Source organism: Anomaloglossus baeobatrachus, chromosome 1, assembly GCF_048569485.1.
Source record: "Anomaloglossus baeobatrachus isolate aAnoBae1 chromosome 1, aAnoBae1.hap1, whole genome shotgun sequence".
NCBI lineage: Eukaryota > Metazoa > Chordata > Amphibia > Anura > Aromobatidae > Anomaloglossus > Anomaloglossus baeobatrachus.
The window spans coordinates 895,775,207-895,799,543 of record NC_134353.1 but is presented as its reverse complement, the minus strand read 5'-3'; the positions used below and the strand labels follow the sequence as shown (position 1 = coordinate 895,799,543).

At 48.6% G+C, this 24,337-nt stretch overlaps 1 protein-coding gene across 1 annotated transcript in view; it reads right to left on the bottom strand.

Annotated features, from left to right (window-relative positions):
• LOC142255286 (von Willebrand factor A domain-containing protein 5A-like) overlaps positions 1–24,337 on the bottom strand; it is a 62,768-nt gene that overhangs the window by 4,463 nt on the left and 33,968 nt on the right. The window contains exons 8-15 of the mRNA XM_075326823.1: positions 21,719–21,807; positions 13,837–13,981; positions 12,932–13,011; positions 12,584–12,698; positions 10,899–11,057; positions 10,687–10,790; positions 1,644–1,846; positions 1,414–1,548 (exon numbers count right to left, since the gene is read on the bottom strand). Of these exons, the coding sequence (XP_075182938.1) occupies positions 1,414–1,548; positions 1,644–1,846; positions 10,687–10,790; positions 10,899–11,057; positions 12,584–12,698; positions 12,932–13,011; positions 13,837–13,981; positions 21,719–21,807 (1,030 nt within the window). The remainder of the gene's footprint in view (positions 1–1,413; positions 1,549–1,643; positions 1,847–10,686; positions 10,791–10,898; positions 11,058–12,583; positions 12,699–12,931; positions 13,012–13,836; positions 13,982–21,718; positions 21,808–24,337) is intronic.

Below are 24,337 nucleotides of genomic sequence, written 5' to 3'. Positions count from 1 at the left end.
ATTACATAAATACGTGCTCTACGCCATATCGTGACCTTTTTTGCCACAGTTTACCCCAATACTGCATCGTAAATCACGACCAATAAACCTGTATAAAACCCTCTGCTCTTTGCTCCCCCTTGTGGCAGATCTGTGCTTCCGGGATTTCTGTATTTAGAAGGGGTCTCTCATTTGTCATAAATATGTAGTTTTTTGTTTTTTTTTATACCTCTTGTTGTTTTTCTTTTGTTCCTGAGTGTCTTTCTGAAATACAGCCCCCCTCTGTCATGCGCTGTCCGGATCCGCACACGCGTATTACGGTGTCAGACTCTGTTCACATTGTAGAGTCCAACAGGCAACCTGGTCTCTCTTAAGTGCTTAATTTTCCGTTGGCTAAGTTGTTTCACTGCTCCCAGCCATGTAGGAGTTAATCCTTTTTGGAGCAGTGTGCAACTCTTCTGAGAGCCAGGTTACTGATCACCTTCCACAGCTGGTCCCTTCCTATTTAAGGCTGGGGAGTGTAGAAGGAGATCGCAGAAGATAGCATCAGTGATCCCGGTCTCAGTGGTTGTCAGTTAATGGTGAACAACAGTTGCTTTCCTTTGTGGTGTAAACCTTCCCCTGTTGTCCAGTTATTTCCTACCCTTTTCTTTATTTCCCTATACACATATTGTCTCTCTTTGTGTTTGAGTGCAGAGTGTATGAGGGGTCATTCTCCCTTTTCTATATCTTTTCTGTGGGGTTTCGTTCCTGGGTTTCCGGCCCAGGGTGGGGGGGGGGGGGGGGGGGGGGGGGGGGGGGGAGTAAGATCAGGGCTCGGACAGGAGAGAAGGTCATGTTGGGGGCTCGGACCTGGCTACCATCAAGCTTACCTCTGAGAGGAGAGACAGAGTAGGGTCTCAAGTCTTAGGACCAGTTTAGGTCCTGGTACTTTCCCCATGACACCCTCTTACCTGTATGTAAATCTTGTCTCGTTGGCCAAGTGGGCGTGACCATCCACATATCTCTGTGGGCATCTTCCTGAGGGCCACGCCCGTTTGACTTTCAAGACTGGATTTATACATAGGGAAAATCTCAGGAATGGAGAGGCGCAGGAGAAAAAGAAGCATTTACATATTTATGGCAAGTAACAGGCACTGACGGTTTCAGAATACCGTAATGACATGTAGTGGTGTTCTATGGTGCAAAATGTGAAATAAGACTAGTAATTATTTTTATTATTGATAAAATGATCTGCTTCACATGTAAGAAATAGAAAAAAAGAAATCCTAATATTGAAAGTCATCTTCATAAGAACAGTGCCAGTCTTGTGTAAAGACTACAGGTAGTTTTGCAGATCAGCCCCTTTGAAGTAAATGGGAAGCTGCAATACCACATAGCACCTATAGACGAGTGTGGCGCTATTCCACGTATCAGGCCAGGTGTCAGACTTACTCTGTTTCTCTACTTCGAGTAGTGAGACTGTGTCCAACACTCCAGCGTCCATTACAACATCCAGGCTACATAATGCCATAGGAACCGGTGCACAGTAGGCTAGACCTGGTGGACCAAACATGCCACAAGCCAATGCTGGAAAGAAACAAGAAACCAAAGTGACCGATTTTGCCCTCCGTTGACCACTATGCTGCCGGATGATGTAAAACAACAGAGCTCTTGAACTTTACCAACAGGAGGGTTGAATCTTTGCACAGGACGAGTCTCCAGGGGGGCCTTGGAGTCCTTATTGACGGCTACAAAAGCCGTGCGGGAGGAGATGACTCCAGATTGTAGACTGGTCTCCAGGATTCTCTTCTTCGCCTCCTCGGACTCCAGGTCACTCTCCAACTGGGAGATCAGATTCTTTGCTGCTAATCGGTGGATTGTAGAGCTGTACAAGGGAAAACGACTGGATGAGAAAAGGTGTAGTTACTAAAAGTCATTTTTACTTTATAAAATCATTAGTGAAGATCAGGAGGGTTAGGGTTAGATAATAGATCTTACTAGAGAAATAAGCTCCTTTCCCCATTTCTCAGTCACTTCTCTCCCTGTAGTGTCCCTTATTTCAACAGACTTCTGCCCTTCGCCCTGACGGTTGGATGTGGTCCTCTGGGCCAACTCCTGACTGATGACCCATTATTATCTAATGAGTGCTTGGAGATGATCACAAGTTCTGTTTTTTGTTTGCCTTACCACCTTAGAGGATTGACCACAGGTTTTCAATAGGATTGAGATCTGTGGAGTTTCCTGCACATGGACCCAAAATGTCAATGTTTACCCGCACCACTTAATATCACTTTTCCCTTGGAACATGGTCTCCATCATGGTGGAAAAAGCCTCCTTGACACTACTTGGGACACTTGATAGATTGTCCTGAGAAGAAAAGGTCCGGAGTCCTAGGTCTACCAACAGCGAAGCATCCTGAGCCCTCATGTGTGGTGGCTTCTCATCCATGGAAGGGACTCACTCACGATTCTGCCTATGAACACAGCCATAAACATCTAAACATCCTCCAAGAGGAACTTCTCCCAACCATCCAGGAGAGATTTGGAGATTGAAAATGCCAAAGTCTTGAAAAATAAAACCCCCTGATACGCAGACCAAAGTTGACCGAACTCACCAATATTGACGAGTTTGGCGCAGAATCTAATATGTATGGTGGTGCCAGCCAACTGATGATCGGGTGAGATATCAATCTGCCACGTCCACTTTCGGACTACCAATCCTCTTATTCTCCCAGAGATAAACCACTGGTCACATCAGCCAGTGCTTTTCCCTAGATAACACAGGAGCACTTGATCGTGTATGGGGGTATTGGCTGAGATGGCTGTCGGCCAAACAATCGTCTGAAGCATCGTTGGGCTGATAGTCATATAATAGTCATATCATAGTTTGCTTGGCAGACTTAAGGGGTATTCCCATCTCCGAGATCCTATCCTAATATATAGTAGGTGTAATAGGAATATTAACAAATTACTCCAATTAGAAATGTAGTATAGTTTTCCTGATTAGCTGTGTCTCTTACCTCATGTGCAGGGTATTGCAACTTAGTTATTCATGGTTATGACCATGAGCAATTAACTAACTGCCACTATTTAAGTGGACGTAACCATGGATATCTAAGCTGCAATGCCCTGCACATGAGGTAAGAGCTTAGCTAATCAGGAGAACTATACTACATTTCTAATTGGAAGGCATTTGCTATATTCTTATTATTACATCTACTACATACAGCACAGACCAAAAGTTTGGACACACCTTCTCATCTCTAGAATAACTATTAAGAGGAGACTTTGTGCAGCAGGCCTTCATGGTAAAATAGCTGCTAGGAAACCACTGCTAAGGACAGGCAACAAGCAGAAGAGACTTGTTTGGGCTAAAGAACACAAGGAATGGACATTAGACCAGTGGAAATCTGTGCTTTGGTCTGAGGAGTCCAAATTTGAGATCTTTGGATCCAACCACCGTGTCTTTGTAGAAAAGGTGAACGGATGGACTCTACATGCCTGGTTCCCACCGAGAAGCATGGAGGAGGAGGTGTGATGGTGTGGGGGGTGCTTTGCTGGTGACACTGTTGGGGATTTATTCAAAATTGAAGGCATACAGAACCAGCATGGCTACCACAGCATCTTGCAGCAGCGTGCTATTCCATCCGGTTTGCGTTTAGTTGGACCAGCATTTATTTTTCAACAGGACAATGACCCCAAACACACCTCCAGGCTGTGTAAGGGCTATTTGACTAAGAAGGAGAGTGATGGGGTGCTACGCCAGATGACCTGGCCTCCACAGTCACCAGACCTGAACCCAATCGAGATGGTTTGGGGTGAGCTGGACCGCAGAGTGAAGGCAAAAGGGCCAACAAGTGCTAAGCATCTCTGGGAACTCCTTCAAGACGGTTGGAAAACCATTTCTGGTGACTACCTCTTGAAGCTCATCAAGAGAATGCCAAGAGTGTGCAAAGCAGTAATCAAAGCAAAAGGTGGCTACTTTGAAGAACCTAGAATATAAGACATATTTTCAGTTGTTTCACACTTTAAGTATTTCATTCCCCATGTGCTAATTCATAGTTTTGATGCCTTCAATGTACAGCTACAATGTTTAGAACCATGAAAATAAGGAAAACTCTCTGAATGAGAAGGTGTGTCCAAACATTTGGTCTGTACTGTATTGGGATAGGATCTTTGAGATGGTAATACCCCTTTAGCACGTTAAATAATGAGTTTTTGCATAAACTTGATGTGATCAATTAAGAATAAAGAAGGGAATTTTGTTACTTACCGTAAATTCCTTTTCTTCTAGCTCTTATTGGGAGACCCAGACGATTGGGGTATAGCTACTGCCCTCTGGAGGCCACACAAAGCACTACATTAAAAGTGCAAGGCCCCTCCCCCTCTGGCTATACCCCCCCCGTGGTATCACGGGTTCTCCAGTTTTAGTGCCAAAGCAAGAAGGAGGAAGCCAATAACTGGTTTAAACAAATTAACTCCGAATAACATCGGAGAACTGAAAAACCGTTCAACATGAACAACATGTGTACCCGCAAACAACAAAAAAACCATCCCGAAGGACAACAGGGCGGGTGCTGGGTCTCCCAATAAGAGCTAGAAGAAAAGGAATTTACGGTAAGTAACAAAATTCCCTTCTTCTTCAGCGCTCTATTGGGAGACCCAGACGATTGGGACGTCCAAAAGCTGTCCCTGGGTGGGTAAAGAAATACCTCATGTTAGAGCTGCAAAACAGCCCTCCCCTACGGGGGTGTCACTGCCGCCTGCAGGACTCTTCTACCTAAGCTGGCATCCGCCGAAGCATATGTATGCACCTGATAATGCTTGGTGAAAGTGTGCAGACTGGACCAGGTAGCTGCCTGGCACACCTGTTGAGCCGAAGCCTGGTGACGTAATGCCCAGGACGCACCCACGGCTCTGGTTGAGTGGGCTTTTAGCCCTGAAGGAACCGGAAGCCCCGCAGAACGGTAGGCCTCTAGAATTGGTTCTTTGATCCATCGAGCCAGGGTGGCTTTAGAAGCCTGCAACCCCTTGCGCGGACCAGCGACAAGGACAAAAAGTGCATCGGCACGGCGCATGGGCGCCGTGCGGGAAATGTAGATTCTGAGTGCTCTCACCAGATCTAGCAAACGTAAGTCCTTTTCATACCGGTGAACCGGATGAGGACAAAACGAAGGCAAGGATATATCCTGATTAAGATGAAAAGAGGATACGACTTTAGGGAGAAACTCCGGAATAGGGCGCAGCACTACCTTGTCCTGGTGGAACACCAGGAAGGGAGCCTTGGATGACAGAGCTCCCAGCTCAGACACTCGCCGAAGCGATGTGATCGCAACAAGAAACGCCACTTTCTGTGACAGCCGAGAAAAGGAAACTTCCTTCAGAGGCTCGAAGGGCGGCTTCTGGAGAGCAACTAGTACCCTGTTCAGATCCCATGGATCTAACGGCCGCTTGTACGGGGGCACAATATGACAGACCCCCTGCAGGAACGTGCGCACCTTAGAAAGACGTGCTAGACGCTTCTGAAAAAACACGGATAGTGCCGAAACTTGCCCTTTAAGGGAGCTGAGCGACAAGCCCTTTTCTAACCCCGATTGCAGGAAGGAAAGAAACTTGGGCAATGCAAATGGCCAGGGAGACACTCCCTGAGCAGAGCACCAGGATAAGAAAATCTTCCACGTTCTGTGGTAGATCTTAGCCGAATTCGACTTTCTAGCTTGTCTCATTGAGATAATCCTGCAGATGCTAGGATCCAGGACTCAATGGCCACACAGTCAGGTTCAGGGCCGCAGAATTCTGATGGAAAAACGGCCCTTGGGACAGTAAGTCTGGTCGGTCTGGCAGTGACCACGGTCGACCGATCGTGAGATGCCACAGATCCGGATACCACGACCTCCTCGGCCAGTCTGGAGCGACGAGTATGATGCGGCTGCACTCGGATCTGATCTTGCGTAGCACTCTGGGCAAGAGCGCCAGAGGCGGAAACACGTATGGGAGCTGAAACTGCGACCAATCTTGAACCAAGGCGTCTGCCGCCAGAGCTCTTTGATCGCGCGACCTCGCCATGAATGCCGGGACCTTGTTGTTGTGCCGGGATGCCATTAGGTCGACGTCCGGCACTCCCCAGCGGCGACAGATTTCCTGAAACACGTCCGGGTGAAGGGACCATTCCCCTGCGTCCATGCCCTGGCGACTGAGGAAGTCTGCTTCCCAGTTTTCTACGCCTGGGATGTGAACCGCGGATATGGTGGATGCTCTGTCCTCCACCCACATTAGAATGCGCCGGACTTCTTGGAAGGCTTGCCGACTGCGCGTCCCTCCTTGGTGGTTGATGTATGCCACCGCTGTGGAGTTGTCCGATTGGATTCGGATCTGCTTTCCTTCCAGCCACTGTTGGAAGGCCAGTAGAGCAAGATACACTGCTCTGATCTCCAGAACATTGATCTGAAGGGTGGACTCCTGCGGTGTCCACGTCCCCTGAGCCCTGTGGTGGAGAAATACTGCTCCCCACCCTGACAGACTCGCATCTGTCGTGACTACTGCCCAGGATGGGGGCAGGAAGGATCTTCCCTGAGACAATGAGGTGGGAAGGAGCCACCATTGTAGGGAGTCCTTGGCCGTCTGGGAAAGCGAGACTTTCCTGTCCAGGGACGTTGACTTCCCGTCCCATTGGCGGAGAATGTCCCATTGAAGTGGGCGCAGATGAAACTGCGCAAAGGGAACTGCTTCCATGGCTGCCACCATCTTCCCTAGGAAATGCATGAGGCGCCGCAAGGGATGCAACTGGCCCTGCAGAAGAGATTGCACCCCTGTCTGTAGTGACCGCTGCTTGTTCAGCGGAAGCTTCACTATCGCTGCTAGAATATGAAACTCCATGCCAAGATACGTTAGTGATTGAGTCGGTGATAGGATCGACTTTGGAAAGTTGATGATCCATCCGAAAGACTGTAGGGTCTCCAGCGTAGCATTCAGGCTGTGCTGACATGCCTCTTGAGAGGGAGCTTTGACCAATAAATCGTCTAGGTAAGGGATCACCGAGTGTCCCTGAGAGTGCAAGACTGCTACCACCGCCGCCATGACCTTGGTGAAGACCCGTGGGGCTGTTGCCAGACCAAATGGCAGAGCTACGAACTGAAAATGGTCGTCTCCTATCACAAAACGTAGAAAACGTTGATGTTCTGTAGCAATTGGCACGTGGAGATAAGCATCTTTGATGTCTATTGAGGCAAGGAAGTCTCCTCTGGACATTGAGGCAATGACAGAACGCAGGGTTTCCATCCGGAACTTCCTGGCGTGCACATGTTTGTTGAGCCGTTTTAGGTCCAGAACAGGACGGAACGAGCCGTCCTTTTTTGGAACCACAAAGAGATTGGAGTAAAACCCTTGCCCTTGTTCCTGAGGAGGGACTGGGATCACCACTCCTTCCGCTCTTAGGGAGCCCACCGCCTGCAGCAGAGCATCTGCTCGGTCTGGATGTGGGGAGGTTCTGAAGAACCGAGCTGGAGGACGAGAATTGAACTCGATTCTGTACCCGCGAGACAAAATGTCCGTCACCCACCGGTCTTTGACCTGTGACATCCAAATGCCGGAAAAGCGGGAGAGCCTGCCCCCGACCGGCGATGCGGAGGGAGGGGGCTGGAAGTCATGAGGTAGCCGCTTTGGAAGCGGTACCTCCATTTGCTTTCTTGGGGCGCGTGTGAGCCCGCCACGAATCTGAGTTTCTTTGCGTCCTCTGAGTCCCTTTGTACGAGGTAAATGGTGTCTTGCCCGAACCTCGAAAGGACTGAAACCTCTGCTGCCACTTTTTCTGCTGAGGTTTGGTTGTTCTGGGTTGTGGTAAAGAGGAGTCTTTACCCTTAGACTGCTTAATGATATCAGCCAATGGCTCGCCAAACAGTCTATCTCTAGATAAAGGCAAACTGGTTAAACATTTTTTGGAACCAGCATCTGCTTTCCAGTCCTTTAACCACAAGGCTCTGCGCAAAACTACCGAATTGGCGGACGCCATTGAGGTGCGACTGGTAGATTCTAGGACCGCATTGATAGCGTAAGACGCAAACGCCGACATCTGCGTGGTAAGGTGCGCCACTTGCGGCACTGCTGGATGTATGATAGCATCCACTTTTGCTAAGCCAGCTGAAATAGCCTGGAGTGCCCATACGGCTGCGAATGCCGGAGCAAACGACGCGCCGATAGCTTCATAGACAGATTTTAACCAAAGGTCCATCTGTCTGTCATTGGCATCTTTAAGTGAAGCGCCATCCTCCACTGCAACTATGGACCTAGCTGCGAGTTTGGAAATCGGGGGGTCTACCTTTGGACACTGTGTCCAGCGCTTGACCACCTCAGGGGGGAAAGGGAAACGCGTATCTTTAGATCGTTTAGAGAAACGCCTTTCTGGGTGAGCGTCGTGCTTCTGGATTGATTCTCTGAAGTCAGCGTGATCCAACAAAGCACTCAATTTACGCTTGGGATAAAGGAAACGAAACTTCTCCTGCTCCGCAGCCGCCTCTTCTGCTGAAGGGGCTGGGGGAGAAATATCCAACAGCCTATTGATGGCTGAGATAAGGTCGTTTACCATGGCATCCCCATCAGGGGTATCCAGGTTGAGAGGGGTTCCAGGAATGGATTCCTGATCACTCTCATCAGACACATCACAGGGAGACTGATTGCGCTGAGACCCTGAGCAGTGTGATGACGTCGAGGGTCTTTCCCAGCGAGCTCGCTTAGGGTGGCTGGGGCTATCATCTGACTCATAATCCTCGGCCTGTGAAGCCGGGGACTCCCCTGTGGGCTGGATTAATTCCAAGTGAGGGGGACCTGAGGACAGAGGCCTCGCCGTGCCCAAAGACTGAGCCCCATGCATAGATTGCAAGGTTTCAAGTATTTTTGCCATAGAGACAGACATATTATCAGCAAAAACTGCAAAGTCTGTCCCTGTCACCGGGGCAGGACTTACAGGCGTCTCAGCCTGGGTCACTCTCCCTCCTGACTCCGGCTGGCGAAGCAGCACCGGGTCGGAGCATTGCACACAATGGGGGTCATCGGAGCCTGCTGGTAGATTAGCCCCACATGCAGCACACGCAGTATACACAGCCCTAGCCTTGGCAGCCTTGCGTTTTGAGGATGGCATGTTGTTGCTTCCACAGAGTGATCTGGGAGATGCAGCCAGAAGCGACCTTACAGTGCAAGAAATACAATATCTCTATATCCTACACAGTACACCAATACACCGTGAGGCACTAGAGGGACCAGCACAGAAAAATCGCTTACCGCCCGCTTAAAAAGCGGGTGTGTGGTCGCCAGATAGCCCCTAGTCCAGGTCTCCCAGAGCCTTGCGTCCTTCCTCCAGCCAGACTGCATGTAATGGCTGCCGGCGTCCTGAGAGAGAAGGGGGGCGGGCCCTGGGCGTTCCTGGCTAAGAGCGGGAAGCCTGCTTCCCTCTGTGCCTAGTGTGAGGGCTGGAGCATGTAAATCAGGCTCCAGCCCTCGTCGCTGCTAGCGAACAGCGTCTCTCCCCTACCCTGAATGACAGGGTGGGGGCGGGAACGAATCGGAGCTGCCGGCGTCCTAGGCCCAAAAAGCCGGGGACTCAATTTATAACCGCCGCCGCCGTAAAAGCGCGGACGGCGGATCCCCGGCGCACCACAAGTCACAGCAGCGCCGCCCGGTCCAGAGGGGGTCGGCGCTGCGTTCCCATACACAAACAATCCCCCAGTAATCTGTAGGGACACTAGCTCCAACGTTGCGGTCCCCGGCGCACTACAACACCCAGCCAGCCCGGAGTGTGTCTGTGCCTGCCGGGGACACAGAGTACCTGTATGATGCAGGGCCTGTCCCTGATCGTACTCCTGCTCCGTCTCCATCAGGTTCTAATGGGTCTGTGGATGGAGCCCGGCGTCAGAGCTGAGAGGCCGGCAGGATCCCACTTCCACAGCGCCCTACCAGGGGATGTGGAAGGAAAACAGCATGTCAGGCTCCAGCCCTGTACCAGCAATAGGTACCTCAACCTTACAACACCATCCAGGGGTGAGAAGGGAGCATGCTGGGGACACTATATGTGTCCTCTTTTCTTCCATCCGAAATAGTCAGCAGCTACTGCTGACTAAAATCTGTGGAGCTATGCATGGAATGTCTGACCTCCTTCGCACACAAAGCTAAAACTGGAGAACCCGTGATACCACGGGGGGGGTATAGCCAGAGGGGGAGGGGCCTTGCACTTTTAATGTAGTGCTTTGTGTGGCCTCCAGAGGGCAGTAGCTATACCCCAATCGTCTGGGTCTCCCAATAGAGCGCTGAAGAAAACTGATAATTCTACTTTCGTAAAGATAGACATATCTGTCAAAGATGTAAAAAAGAAAAAAAAAAAAAAAACAACAACCCCCCCCCCCAAAAACAGTAAACAATGTGAAAACCAAAATAGGTGTCAGTCTCAAAACATTTGGCCATGACTGTAGTCTTTACTGGAGGATGACAGGGAAACAAGTTAGCCCTGCTGCCTATAGAAGTCTATGAAGAGAGGAGGGGAATGCTGGAGGGAAACAGAAAAAGAGATTTTCACTTTGGCTGCTAAATCTCATGTTAATATGATCCTCCCTGTTCTGAAGAGATCACTTTTCAGCAGTCTCATTATCATTACAGACAGGATTACAATGGCAGGCTTTGATCTTGGGTGCCTATATGGGGCAGGACAGCTGCGGTCAGCATCACTGATCCTGGCACTCACCTTTCTTTGGCGTTGGACTTTAGAGGGAATTTTAATTGATTAGTGAAGGTCTCGCCTTTATACTTGTACTGGAGAGAAACGTCGCCTTCATCTTCCTCTTTCAGCTTCAAGAAATAAAAGAAAAATGGTTCAAGCCAGAGTTTTGGGGTCAGAGCCCCTCCTGTACATCCCAATATAAACTCCCCATCTGCTCTGATCAGTTTCCCACTTACCTTCCCCTTGAGCACGGCATAGATGATAGATCGCTGACCTTGAAAAATAGCAGTGGGGGTCTGAGAAATTAAAGTCACTTCCACATCGGGAGGAAGGGTCCATTTTATGGAGACATCTTTCACGGTGGCCTGTAGGGCACACTTCAAGGCTTTGAGAACCTGCAGATGAGGAACACAGAGCTGGATCTTAAAAATAAAATCCACTTTCTGCGCTTTCAAAGGCTCAGGCTACTGTTCTATGCTTTACACTGCAGCTGCTTTCCATCAAGCAACATTATGATAAGGGAATGAGGCTTTAAATCCACCTGATGCCCCATCAAAGGATCAGGCTGCTCCTCTATGCTTTACATTTCAGCACTGCTTGATTAGATAGGCTCCTGTGTATAAGCAGCAGGAAGTGAATATATAGTGAAATAATTTGTAATATTAGAATATGGAAAGGTCAGAGATTGAAATGCATCTGATTTTCTATTAGAGATGTAGGATGCTCCCCCATGCTTTACACTGCAGAGATAGGCTCCTGTGTATAAGCAGCAGGAAGTGAATATATAGGAAGCTAATTTATATTAGAAGATGAAAAGGTCAGAGATTGAAATGTATCCTATTTTCCATCAGAGATATGAGGTGCTCCCCATGCTTTACAGTGCAGCACTTCTTGTTTAGATATGTTCCAGTGTATAAGCAGTAGGAAGTGAATACAGAAGGAGCTAATATATATTAGAAGATGGAAAGATCAGAGATTGAAATGGGTCTGTTTTTCCATCAGAGATGTGGGGTACTCCCCTTGCTTTACACTGCAGTACTGCTTTTTTTTTTTTAGATTGGCTCCTGTGTATGAGTAGCATGAAGTGAGTATATAGGGAGCTAATTTATATTATTAGAAGATGGAAAGGTCAGAGATTGAAATGTATCCCATTTTCCATCCGAGATATATGAGGTGCTCCCCATGCTTTACAGTGCAGCACTTCTTGTTTAGATATTTTCCAGTGTATAAGCAGAAGGAAGTGAATACAGAAGGAGCTAATATATATTAGAAGATGGAAAGATCAGAGATTGAAATGGGTCTGTTTTTCCATCAGAGATGTGGGGTACTCCCCTTGCTTTACACTGCAGTACTGCTTTTTTTTTTTAGATTGGCTCCTGTGTATGAGTAGCATGAAGTGAGTATATAGGGAGCTAATTTATATTATTAGAAGATGGAAAGGTCAGAGATTGAGATGCATCTGATTTTTCCATCACAGATGTGGCGTGCTCCCCTTGCTTTACACTGCAGCACTGCTTGTTTAGATTGGCACCTGTGTATAAGCAGAAGGAAGTAAATATATTGGAAGCTAATTTATATTATTCTAAGATGGAAAGGTCAGAGATTTAAATGTATCTGATTTTCTATCTGGAAATGGGGTGCTCCCCTTACTTTACACTGCAGCACTGCGTGTTAGATAGGCTCCTATGTATAAGCAGCAGGAAGTGAATACATAAGGAGATAATTTATATTATTTGAAAATTGAAGGGTTAGAGGTTGTTTTGTATCTTATATTCCATCACAGATGTGGGGTCCTCCCCATGCTTTACAGTGCAGCACTGCTTGTTTAGATAGGCTCCTGTGTATAAGCAGTAGGAAGTGAATATATAGGGACCTAATTTCAGTTACTTCTAAAAGGTGCACATGTTAGAGATATACGTACCTTGGGCTGCAGTCGGTCTTTCCCAGTGATGAAGTCACATGTTCCGTTTGCCACCCGTGAAACCCCTTTAATGAGGGCAGTGGAGGCCCCTTCACCAATGCCGAATGTGAAGCACCTGATCAAAAGTAAAATTGATTCAAAAATATGTGGTTCCCCCTCAAAACCAGACCGGAGGTGAATTCACCTTGAGAAGAATACGTCTACAGCCGTCGTCTCCAGTGAGTGCAAAACTACAACCCCCAGGTGAAGGCTGCGGGGATTGCTGGGAGTTGTGGTTCTGCAGTTGGTGAGCAGCCACAGGTTGGGGATCTCTGGTCTATATGATACAGGCTGCGGACGTCTCCTTACCTGTGACTGTGTGAATTTCGCTGGACTTCGGTTATCACTTCTTTCGTGTTCCCAACTTCTCCGTCGGTGAAGATAAAGAGCTGCAGAAGGAGGGAACGGGCAGAGATGGCTAATGCCGTACAACAGATATATCTGGTTCTGTAATTTTACGGGGGGGGGGGGGGGGGGCGGGTGACTGTACAACAAGCTCTAATGGGATTTGCCATTTAGGATTGTAGAGCAGCTGGATGACAAAACAGAACAGACGCTACAGGCCATTGGTTGAATCAGAAAAACAAAGTGCTGGCTTTCTGCAGCCACCACTAGAGGGAGCTCATCAGTGATCCCATGCATTGTAGTCTGCTGTGAGCTCCCTCTAGTGGTGACTGAAGCGCCGCTCTGCTTACTGTCCAGCTAATACCTCAGAAATTTGGAGACCTGAATCAGAAAACTAATGTGGTTGCTTCCTGGAGCCACCATTAGAGGGAGCTCATCAGTGATCCTATGCATTGTAGTCTGCTCTGAGCTCCCTATAGTGGTTGTGCCGTGCCGCTCTGCTCAGGGTCCAGCTAATACCTCTGCCATTTGGAGACCTGAATCAGAAAAAACAAACTGGTCGCTTCCTGCAACCACCACTAGAGGGAGCTCATCAGTGATCCTATGCATTGTAGTGTGCAGTGAGCTCCCTCTAGTGGTGGCTGCAGGAAGCAGTGGACTTTCAGATATGGCAGTAGGTGTTGAGCCACACCAAATAGTAAAAGCGAAAAAGAGTATTAGAGCTCTATCAGGGTCTCACCCTAGATGCCCGCCTAGTGATTATGGTCCTATTATCAAGGTATATTAATTCTATGAACTCCTTGGTCCTTCTAATGCCTGCTTTCCTTAAATAAAGAACCACGGATGCCATGTTGGTTTGTGAATATTACCTGTCTGGGGTGATCTGGTCTTCCTGCTGTTTTGTAGATTTTTTGTAATGGCGCGAGGATTTCGGTCCCTCCTAAGTCTGCCTGCATTTGGTTCACCTTTTCCACAGCATCATCCAGCGATTGTTGAGTGTATTCCACGCTTTCTCTATGGAAAGAAAAAAGAGAATTTTGTTTACTTACCGTAAATTCTTTTTCTTATAGTTCCGACATGGGAGACCCAGACCATGGGGTGTATAGCTTCTGCCTCCGGAGGACACACAAAGTACTACACTAAAAAGTGTAGCTCCTCCCTCCGAGCATATACACCCCCTGGATGACAGAATCCAACCAGTTTAGTGCAAAAGCTGAAGGAGGACATCCACCCATAAGTAGATATAGAGTAAAACCCGGAATAACCGGAACCTCTGTCTACAACAGCCGGTGAAAAAACACACGGAACAAGAACTGCCAACAGGCAACAGGGAGGGTGCTGGGTCTCCCATGTCGGAACTATAAGAAAAAGAATTTACGGTAAGTAAACAAAATTCTCTTTTTCTTCATCGTTCCTTATGGGAGACCCAGACCATGGGACGTCTCAAAGCAGTCCATGGGTGGGAATAAACAGAAAGCTGAGAAGTAGGCAAAACCTAACTTCACAAATGGGCGACAGCCGCCTGAAGGATGCGTCTGCCCAAGCTCGCATCTGCCGAAGCATGAGCATGCACTTGGTAGTGCTTCGAAAAGGTATGCAGACTGGACCAAGTGGCAGCCTGACAGACCTGCTGAACCGTAGCCTGGTGCCTAAAAGCCCAAGAGGCACTGACAGCTCTGGTCGAGTGCGCTTTAATCCCCGGCGGGGGAGGGGAAAAACGGACCTTGTGAGAGAAGGTCTGGGCGGTCCGGGAGACGCCACGGCACTTCCACGGACAGACGGAGCAGGCGGAGAATGTCCAGCTGCAGAGGACGCAGATGGAACTGGGCAAAGGGAACCGCTTCCATTGACGCCACCATCTGACCCAGCACCTGCATGAGGTGCCTGATGGAATGACGGTGGGCCCGCAACAGAGAGCGCACCGCCCAATGAAGGGACTGCTGTTTGACTAAGGGCAGCTTGACAAGTGCCGGCAGAGTCTCGAATTGCATCCCTAGGTACGTGAGTTTCTGGGTCGGGGTCAGAGTGGACTTTGGCAGATTGACAAGCCACCCGAATTGGACAAGCGTGGCAAGAGTGAGCGAGACACTCCGCTGACAGTCTGCACTGGATGAAGCCTTGACTAGAAGGTCGTCCAGGTAAGGAATCACTGCCAACCCCTGGAGGTGCAGAACCGCAACCACTGCTGCCATGACCTTGGTGAATACTCGAGGTGCCGTGGCTAGCCCGAAGGGGAGAGTCACGAATTGGAAGTGTTCCTCCCCGATTGCAAAACGGAGCCAACGCTGGTGTGAAACTGCAATTGGCACATGCAAATAGGCATCTTTGATGTCGATGGATGCAAGAAAATCTCCCTGGGTCATTGAGGCAATGACTGATCGCAGAGATTCCATGCGAAAGTGCCGCACCTGAACATGCTTGTTGAGAAGCTTGAGATCCAGGATGGGCCGGAAGGAACCGTCCTTTTTGGGGACTAGGAAGAGGTTTGAGTAGAAACCTCTGAACCGTTCCCGAGCGGGAACTGGTACAATCACTCCGTTGGCCTGCAAGGATGCCACGGCCTGTGAGAAGGCGGCGGCCTTGGAGCAGGGGGGGAGTGGACAGAAAAAATCTGTTTGGCGGGCTGGAGGAAAATTCTATCCTGTAGCCGTGGGAGATGATATCCCGCACCCACTGGTCGGAGACGTGTTGAAACCACACGTCGCCAAAGTGGGAGAGCCTGCCACCGACTAAGGACGTTGCTGGCGCGGCCCGATAGTCAAGAGGAGGCTGCCTTGGTGGCAGCGGCTCCTCCGTTCTTCTGAGGACGAGGCTTCGTGCGCCAGTTGGGTTTTCGATCCTTAGCTGAGTTAGTGGACGAGGCTGAGGGCTTAGAGGAGGACCAGTTAGAGGACCGAAAGGACCGAAATCTCGACTGGTTCCTGCCCTGGACAGGTTTCCTGGTTTTAGTTTGTGGCAAGGAAGTACTCTTCCCGCCAGTAGCTTCCTTAATGATTTCATCCAGTTGTTCACCGAACAGCCGGGTCCCAGAAAAAGGGAGCCCAGCTAGAAACTTCTTGGAAGCAGCGTCTGCTTTCGACTCACGAAGCCACAAGATCCTGCGGATCGCGAGGGAATTAGCGGAGGCTACCGCTGTGCGGTGAGACGCCTCCAAAATGGCAGACATAGCATAGGATGAAAAAGCCGACGCTTGGGAAGTTAAGGCAACCACTTCGGGCATAGAGTCCCTAGTGAGGGAGTGCATCTCCGCCAGAGAAGCAGAGATGGCCTGAAGAGCCCACACTGCTGCAAAGGACGGGGAGAAAGAGGCCCCTGCCGCTTCATATACAGATTTGGCCAGAAGGTCAACCTGGCGGTCAGTGGAGTCCTTAAGAGAGGTGCCATCCGCCACAGACACAACTGTCCGGGCTGAGATTCTAGACACCGGAGGATCTACCTTTGGTGACTGAGCCCACTCCTTGACCACCTCAGGTGGAAAAGGAAAACGGTCATCAGAGGTACGCTTAGGAAAGCGTTTGTCAGGGCAGGCCCTGGGTTTGGTCACAGTGGCCTGAAAACTGGAGTGGTTAAAAAACGTACTCCTTGCTCTCTTAGGTGAGGTAAACTGGTGTTTTTCTACCAAAGAAGCTTGTTCGTCTGACACTGGTGGATTAAGGTCCAGTACGGAGTTAATGGACGCAATCAAGTCACTAACATCCGCATCACCTTCAGATAGATCAATGGGGTACATAGACGTAGCGTCTGAGCCCACAGTAAAGGCATCCTCCTCGCCTTGCGATTCAGCACGTGAATCAGAGCCGTGGGACGAGGAAGGAGAAGAGTCCCTGCGTCTCCGTTTAGGAGGACGGGGTCTGGGATCAGATGAAACATACTCTGTGAGCTCTGCAGAGCGAGTCGGAGCAGCAGAGGCACCCTGAGAAGGGGGCTGATGCATGGTTAGCAGAGTCCGTGACAGCTGTCCCATGGAGTCGGCAAAGGACTGGGAGATAGCTTTAGAAAATGATGCTACCCAAGCCGGGGGCTCAGCCACCGGGGCTGGAGCAGCCGGAGGGACCACTGGGGAGACTCCAGGCTGAGGCACCACCACGTTAGAGCAGGCATCACAGTGTGGATATGTGCTCGGTTCGGGCAGTATGAGCTTACATGCAGTGCATATAGAATAAAGCTTTGCAGCCTTGCTCCTAGTGACAGACATGCTGCTGAGGTGGAGGCTCTGTTTGTAAAGAATTCACTCAGAAAGACCCCCAGAGAGTGTATAAAAGTCCACAACCAGAGGTTGTGGCTTACCAGGCCGTTTTTGTGTGCCCTTCGGATTCCCAGCTTGGACCCCCAGACAGCTTGCAGAGCTGCAGCAGCCAGCGCCGATCAGTGTGAAAACGCTGAGAAAATGGCGCTGGAGTGAGGAGGGGGGGCGGGGGTTAATCCAAGAGCGGGAACCGGAGGGCTAAGGAGAACTACAGGGGAGGGAAACATCTCCCCAGTGAGGAGTGTCCTCCCCTCTGCTGAACGGCCGGTGGGCGGCGCCGCACTGTCCCCCTGCATGACTGACATGCAGGGGAAGAGAAACGAAAGTAGGCCGCGGCCGAAGCCGGGGCCTAAATTTATCCATGCGGCCGATGAGCAGGCACCCTCGGCGCGGTTCTCAGGAAAAAAACAGAGAACCGGCCGGAAATCACAGCAAAGGAACCCCTGGTGCCGCCATGCTCAAATAACACACTCTCCCCACACAAGGAACCCCTGAACAACGTCTCATATACTTAGCTTTTTGAGACGCAGGGCCATGTCCCTGAGGGATGAGCGCTCCGTCCAGCAGGGGCCTGAAAGGGCTGCGGATGGAGACCGGTCTCCTGCAGAGCAGTGAGAACAGTGAAGGCTCCCACTTCAAGCCAGAGCCCGAGGGGATGGTGAAGGAGCGCGGCATGGAAGGCTCCTGCCTTGAGATCAACCTTAACAGCACCGCCGACACAGTGGGGTGAGAAGGGACATGCCGGGAGTCCAGGATGGACCCGCTTTTCTTCCAATTCTTTAATTAAAAATCAAAAATCAAAAGAGGATGCATGTGTGTGTGTGACCTCCTGAACACAAAGCATTGAACTGGTTGGATTCTGTCATCCAGGGGGTGTATATGCTCGGAGGGAGGAGCTACACTTTTTAGTGTAGTACTTTGTGTGTCCTCCGGAGGCAGAAGCTATACACCCCATGGTCTGGGTCTCCCATAAGGAACGATGAAGAAATACAGCATATTCCACATCCAGTATGTAATACCCAAAATGTATTCCTACAAAGGCTTGTGTGGTCAATATAAAGGACGGGCACATGACTTATTCCTTCCAAAGACAATACTAAGGACCAGGAGGCACTCACTGCGAGTGGAAGAAAAGCGATTCCGGCAGCTAAATAGGAAAGGGTTCTTTACAGTTAGAGCAGTCAGACTGTGGAATGCCGACCACAAGAGGTAGTAATGGCAGATACTATAACAGCTTTTATAAACAGATCAGATGCTTTTCTCAAACATAACATTGTATGTTTAGAACTGGTGGAGAAAGGTTGAACGTATCGGACCTGTGTCTTTTACAACCAATATTATTATAGCGCCATTTATTCCATGGCACTTTACAAGTGAAAAGGGGCATACATGGATGAGGACAATAATCATGAACAATTCAAGAGACAGACTGGTACAGGAGGGAAGAGGATCCTACCCGCGAGGGGCAAGGATACAGAAGATGAGGGTAGAGCTGGTTGTACGACGCTATGGCAGACTGAGGGTTACGACAGGAAGTAGGTTTGTCGGAAGAGGTGGGTCTTCAGGTTCCTTGTGAAGTTGTCCATGCTAGGCGAGAGTCTGATGTGTTGGGGTAGAGCGTTCTATAGTATGGGGGATGCACGGGAGAAATCTTGTACGCGATTGTGGGAAGAGGAGATAAGGGAGGAGCAGAGAAGAAGATCTTGTGAGGATCTGAGGTTGCGTGCAGGTAGGTACCGGGAGAAAATTTTCTCGAGAAACTTTCTTGAGAAAATGAGCATGTCCATTATTCTCCGCAGGTACCTGCGGAATACCCCCGGAATTTCACTCCATTCACTGTAATGTAATCGCGAAATTCCGGGGGAATACCACAGGTAGCAAATGATGTGCGCTATATACCCCCGGTATAGCCGCGATTTACCTGCGGTAATGCTCATCGCTGCCTGCGGTTTTGCAGGAAGCGATTTCATTATGCCAGGAAGAGGAAGCGGAGCAGAGTAAACACACACGTCACACTCCCTGGACGCCGCACAGAAGCGCTTCCGTGTGACCTCCAGGTGCCCGTGCAGTCTGTGTCCCGCTCCAGCCCCGTGGCTGCCTGCACTGCAGTGTGTCAGTGTCTGCCCGCAGTATCGGCAGCTTGTCACGCTGCAGCGCAGGCAGACACTGACACAGGCAGACACTGACACTGCACTGCAGGGTATCCGTGTCTGCCCGCAGTGTCAGCAGCTTGTCACGCGGAAGCGCAGGCAGACACTGACACTGCAGTGCTGGCAGCCGCGGGGATGACGATCGCTGCTGTCAGGAGGTGAGATCATTACCTGCTGTGACGATCTCCTGCCTCCTGACGTCACCGCTGTCACTGCTGTCTATGCCCGTCTCGCGGGCAGCCCGAGACTGTCACTAGCGGTGACGTCACGGGCTCTTGCGATACTTCTGACAACGCGGCGGGCATAGAAGTCAGTGACAGCGCTGATGCCAGCAGTACAGGAGATGATCACAGCAGGTAATTATCTCATCTATCCTCCTGGCAGCAGCGCTCGGCATCCCATGCAGTGACCTGGGCTATTGATGTTAGCTCAGGTCACTGCATTGCTCTCCCAGCCAATGGGGAACATTCTGTTCTTCATTGACTGGGACAGCGACTATGGTATGGATCGCCGTGCCCCCCCCCTTATTGGATTACGCCGGACGTGGAATTGATTGTTCTTTTCAATAAATTGGTTAAAGAGGGAATGTTTTGGGGAGTGTTTTTTCAAATAAAACTTTTTTTGTTGTCTATTTTTTATTTCTTATTGACTGGGTTGGTAATGTCGGGTGTCTGATAGACGCCTGACCTCACCAACCCCAGGGCTTGATGCCAGGTGACATTACACATCTGGCATCAACCCCATATATTACCTCGTTTGCCAACGCACCAGGGCAACGGGATGAGTTGGGGCGAAGCGCCAGGATTGGCACGTCTAATGGATGCGCCACTTCTGGGGCGGCTGCGGCCTGCTATTTTTAGGCTGGGGAGTGTCCAATAACAGTGGACCTCCCTAGTCTGAGAATACCAGACCACAGCTGTCCGCTTTACCTTGGCTGGTGATCCAATTTGGGGGGGACCCCACGTTTTTTGTTTTAAATTATTTATTTAATGTAAAATAACGGCGTGGGGTGCCCTCTATTTTGGATTACCAGCCAAGGTGAAGCTGCCAGCTGTGGTTTGCAGGCTGCAGCCGTCTGCTTTACCCTAGCTGGCTACAAAAGATGGGGGGACCTCACGTCGATTTTTTTTTTTTAATTATTTATTTATTTTATGGCTAAATACAATGCTAAGCACCCTTTAGTGCCACATGAAAGTCACTAAAGGGTGCCAGCTTACAAAATGCAGGGAGGTGGGACATTATATAGGTCTTTCTCATCTATCTATCCAACTTTCACTCTATCCATTATCTGTCTATCGATTATCTAGATTATTTATTACAAAACCGCTGGGACCAACCTGCGGTAAATCCGCGGTAAATCTGCGGAAAATCCGCATGCGTTTTTCCCGCGGATTTTTCCGCAGGTGCGGAAATCTTCAACTCCCAGAAGTTTCTCAAGAAATTTTCTTGAGAAAAATCACTTTTCTAGTGCGCACAGAGCCTAAGAGTGTTAGAAGGGAGGCCAGAGATAAGGAGGTTACGGTAGTCCAGGCGAGAGATAATGAGGGCATGCACTAGTGCTTTTGCAGATTTTTGGTTACGGAATGTATGAATCCGGGAAATATTTTTGAGTTGGAGGTGGCAGGAGGTGGAAAGGGCTTGGATGTGTAGCTTGAAGGAGAGAGCAGAGTCAAGGGTTACCTATGGACATTCTACTACCTGCGTTTTGGGTGTCTGTTCTGAGTTATAGGCCCCAGCGGGGGAAGGGGGGGAAGGATGAATGTCATGACCTGTGTCATGCAGAGACATCAAAAATCAGAAGAGACAATGACGTTTTGGTTTTTTTTCATATCTTACTCTTTCTTATTAGGTGGACATGTATAAAACACTATAGGGCTGGTTAACTTAGGTGGTGTAGGTGGTGGCTGCAATATCTTTTTCCCCCAACAGCGAGAAAATAAAATAAAAAATTACTCCTGTGCTACGTATATCTTCTGGGACCCCGGCATTGGGTCTGAATCTGCTGGTCCTGACTCCACCAGAAGTTCAGAGTTCCCCAACTTGGAGAACAGATCTTAGAACTCTAGGTGTTTGAGATCGAGATTGGTCACAAGCTGACCACGATCAAATCATGAAACCAGATGGAGGGGGTCTATCTGGGAAGTCAGTCCATGCAGTGACCCAAAATGCTCTTCATCAGGCACAAAAGAAAGTGAGAAATCCAGCCACCATAAATCTGGCCTGGCTCACTTGCTGCGAGGTTCAGACCTGATGTGGAGATCCTACCTGGTATGGAACTATGTGAGAATCTGATAGGACTGGCAAACCAGATAATGGAAATGTATCAAAAGATATTGAATCAAACGGTTTACTTACGAGAAGAAAGACTCAAAATTGGACCCAAAACCGTAGATATTGAAGAAACATCCAAGGGGCAAACTCTTCAATAGCAGAACCAGGGTCTCCTAGACATAGTCAAAGGATAAAAAACAAAAAAACAGATAATTTGCTACAAGTGTATTAACCTTGAGAATTGATCATTTATCTGCCTGAAAATTGCCCTAACTGCAATCATAGGACCACTGGGGGACACAGACCAAAAAGGGCGCCTGTGTTAGAACAATATATGGGCCCTCTGCAGTGCAGTAGCTCCTCATAATACACAATCCCACCAGATTGGAAATTGTATTGGCCCCCTCATGTCTTGGGTTTCCCCTGCGTAGCAGACTATCATGATAAAAAAATACATAAGAGAAAAGCAAAAATGAGCAAATAACCTAAAATAATTGTTGTTTATAAATTTACTAGCTATAGTACCCGGCGTTGCCCGGGATAGTACCTGTCTCTCTGTCTCTCTCCCAGTCTCTGTCTGTGTTGTCGCTGTCTGTCTCTTTCCTTGTCTATCTGTGTGTATGTCTCTGTCTGTCTGTTTCTGTATCTGTCTCTCTCGCTCTCTCTCTGCGTCTGTCTCTTTCCCCGGCTGTCTGTGTATCTCTGTCTCTTTCCCAGTCTGTCTCTGTCTGTCTTTCTTTATGTCTCTCTCTATCAGTCTCACCACCGACATCTTATTACCTCACACATAAGCTTCTTATACTAACAGTTTCTTTTGTTCCTATAGCAACCACTGACAGTTGCTATTAATAGCCTGCAGCTCCCACTTCTATTTAGTTTAATGGAGGCAGGGTTTTTGAAGAGTAACTAAAGCGCGGGGTTAAATTTTCCCACCCAAACATAGTCTATGACGTTCCCTGAGTCACATTGAGTGTCTGTGCAAAATTTCGTGATTGTAAATGCGACGGTGTGGATTCCTTTAGTGGACACACACACACACACAAACACACACACGGCTTTATATATTAGATTTTAGGGTATTTGCTAATTTTTGCCTTTCTCTTGGGTGTTGCTGCTTAATGATCAGTGTGAACATGCTCCTGCACATTGCATGTATACAAAGTTTTATTCCAGTTCATTTTTTTTCGGTTTTCTAAATTCATCATATGCAATAGATTTTATTTTTTTTGTTACAAACTTATCTATATACCTGTCACAAGTGTCTCCGTTCATTAAGAGACTTGTGACTCGTTCAAGACCAAGACCAATGCCTCACATTGCCTTGTGAGACTCAGGATTTTAAATGTTATTTGCTTTCTATTGGTGCAGTGAGGGTCAATGTTTTTTTCCTTCCTAGCAGTTCCTGGTTAGTTCTCCTCAGTTGCAGCCGTTATGTGACCACGCTTATCTCCTTTAAATAGTCACATGATCCATCACCTGATGCCGGTAATAGAATTAATTCTGTTTATGACCACCTTAGAGGGAAGAAGTGCTCTAGGAGCTGCCAGAACGTTTGCGGTGCTACTCTTTAGAGCCTTGTAGTCTGCAGTCTTGGTATCTTCCTGTAGCCATGAAGTTCATTGGTATATGCTTTTGTCTAGGTCTCTATGTCTGTTCTCCTTCCCCTGTGTGTCGTTACTGTAGTGGTGACGCCTAGTGTACTCATTGGCCTTGTCACCATACAGGGTGAGTGGATGGATAGCAAAGGACTAGGCACGTGACTGCAACGAGGGGAAGGACTCGTATAGGAACGTCAGGGGAGCTTAGGGACCAGACACAGGTTAGTGTCAGGAGGTGTCCTATACCCTGCTCCCTACTGTCAGGGTCCTCCTCTCCTATACCATCCCCATTTAAATCCATGTATTTCCCCGTGCGCCGGACAGTCGTTAGTCCATGTGCCTCTGTCACACCATGTGTTGAACACTAGCCAGTCTGAGCGTGACAGTCCTCTAGCCTTTTGCTTCTACCACAGATTTCTTCCACCAGAAGACTTATGCTTTGTCCGAGCCAGTGCATCGCTCATCACATTGTTATGTGCCAACCGGAGCCTTCATATGATCCGTGTACACAGCATTGCTCTATGCAGCCATCTGCCTGCACTATAACCGAGTGTGTAATGATCACTCCTCTAGCGACACAATAGAAGCAAGGAGTCACATTAAAGGTTTTCCACCATTTTTCTGCTGCAGACTGTCTGTAAGTACTTTATTAAGTTGAATGATCTACAAAAAAAAAAAAGTTACAAATAACCCATCAGAGCTTAGATGACTCCTTGCTCTTCCCTTCTCTCAGTGTTAGAGATAGCAGCAGGTAATGAGGGTTATACACTGGTCTTTACAGTACAGACAGAAATAAGAAAGCAGCTACAGTATTAGGGAGGGTAGAAAAAATAGGAAAGAAGATTAAGTGAAATAACTGCAGGATAGAAGCTGTGCTGACATAAAAGCAGTGAAAAGTGCAGCCTGTATTACCGAGAGAGAAACTCCCAAAAGAAAAGGAATTTAAAATCTGAACCAGGTTGGTCTGAAGATGAATGAAGGGATGAAGATTGCAGACTAAAATTTTGTGCAATTTTATTAAAAAAACATAGGTAACTAAGAAAATGTGTTAAGTATATTTTTTCTCATGTGATAGGCGACCATAACATTTAAAGTATATTATCTG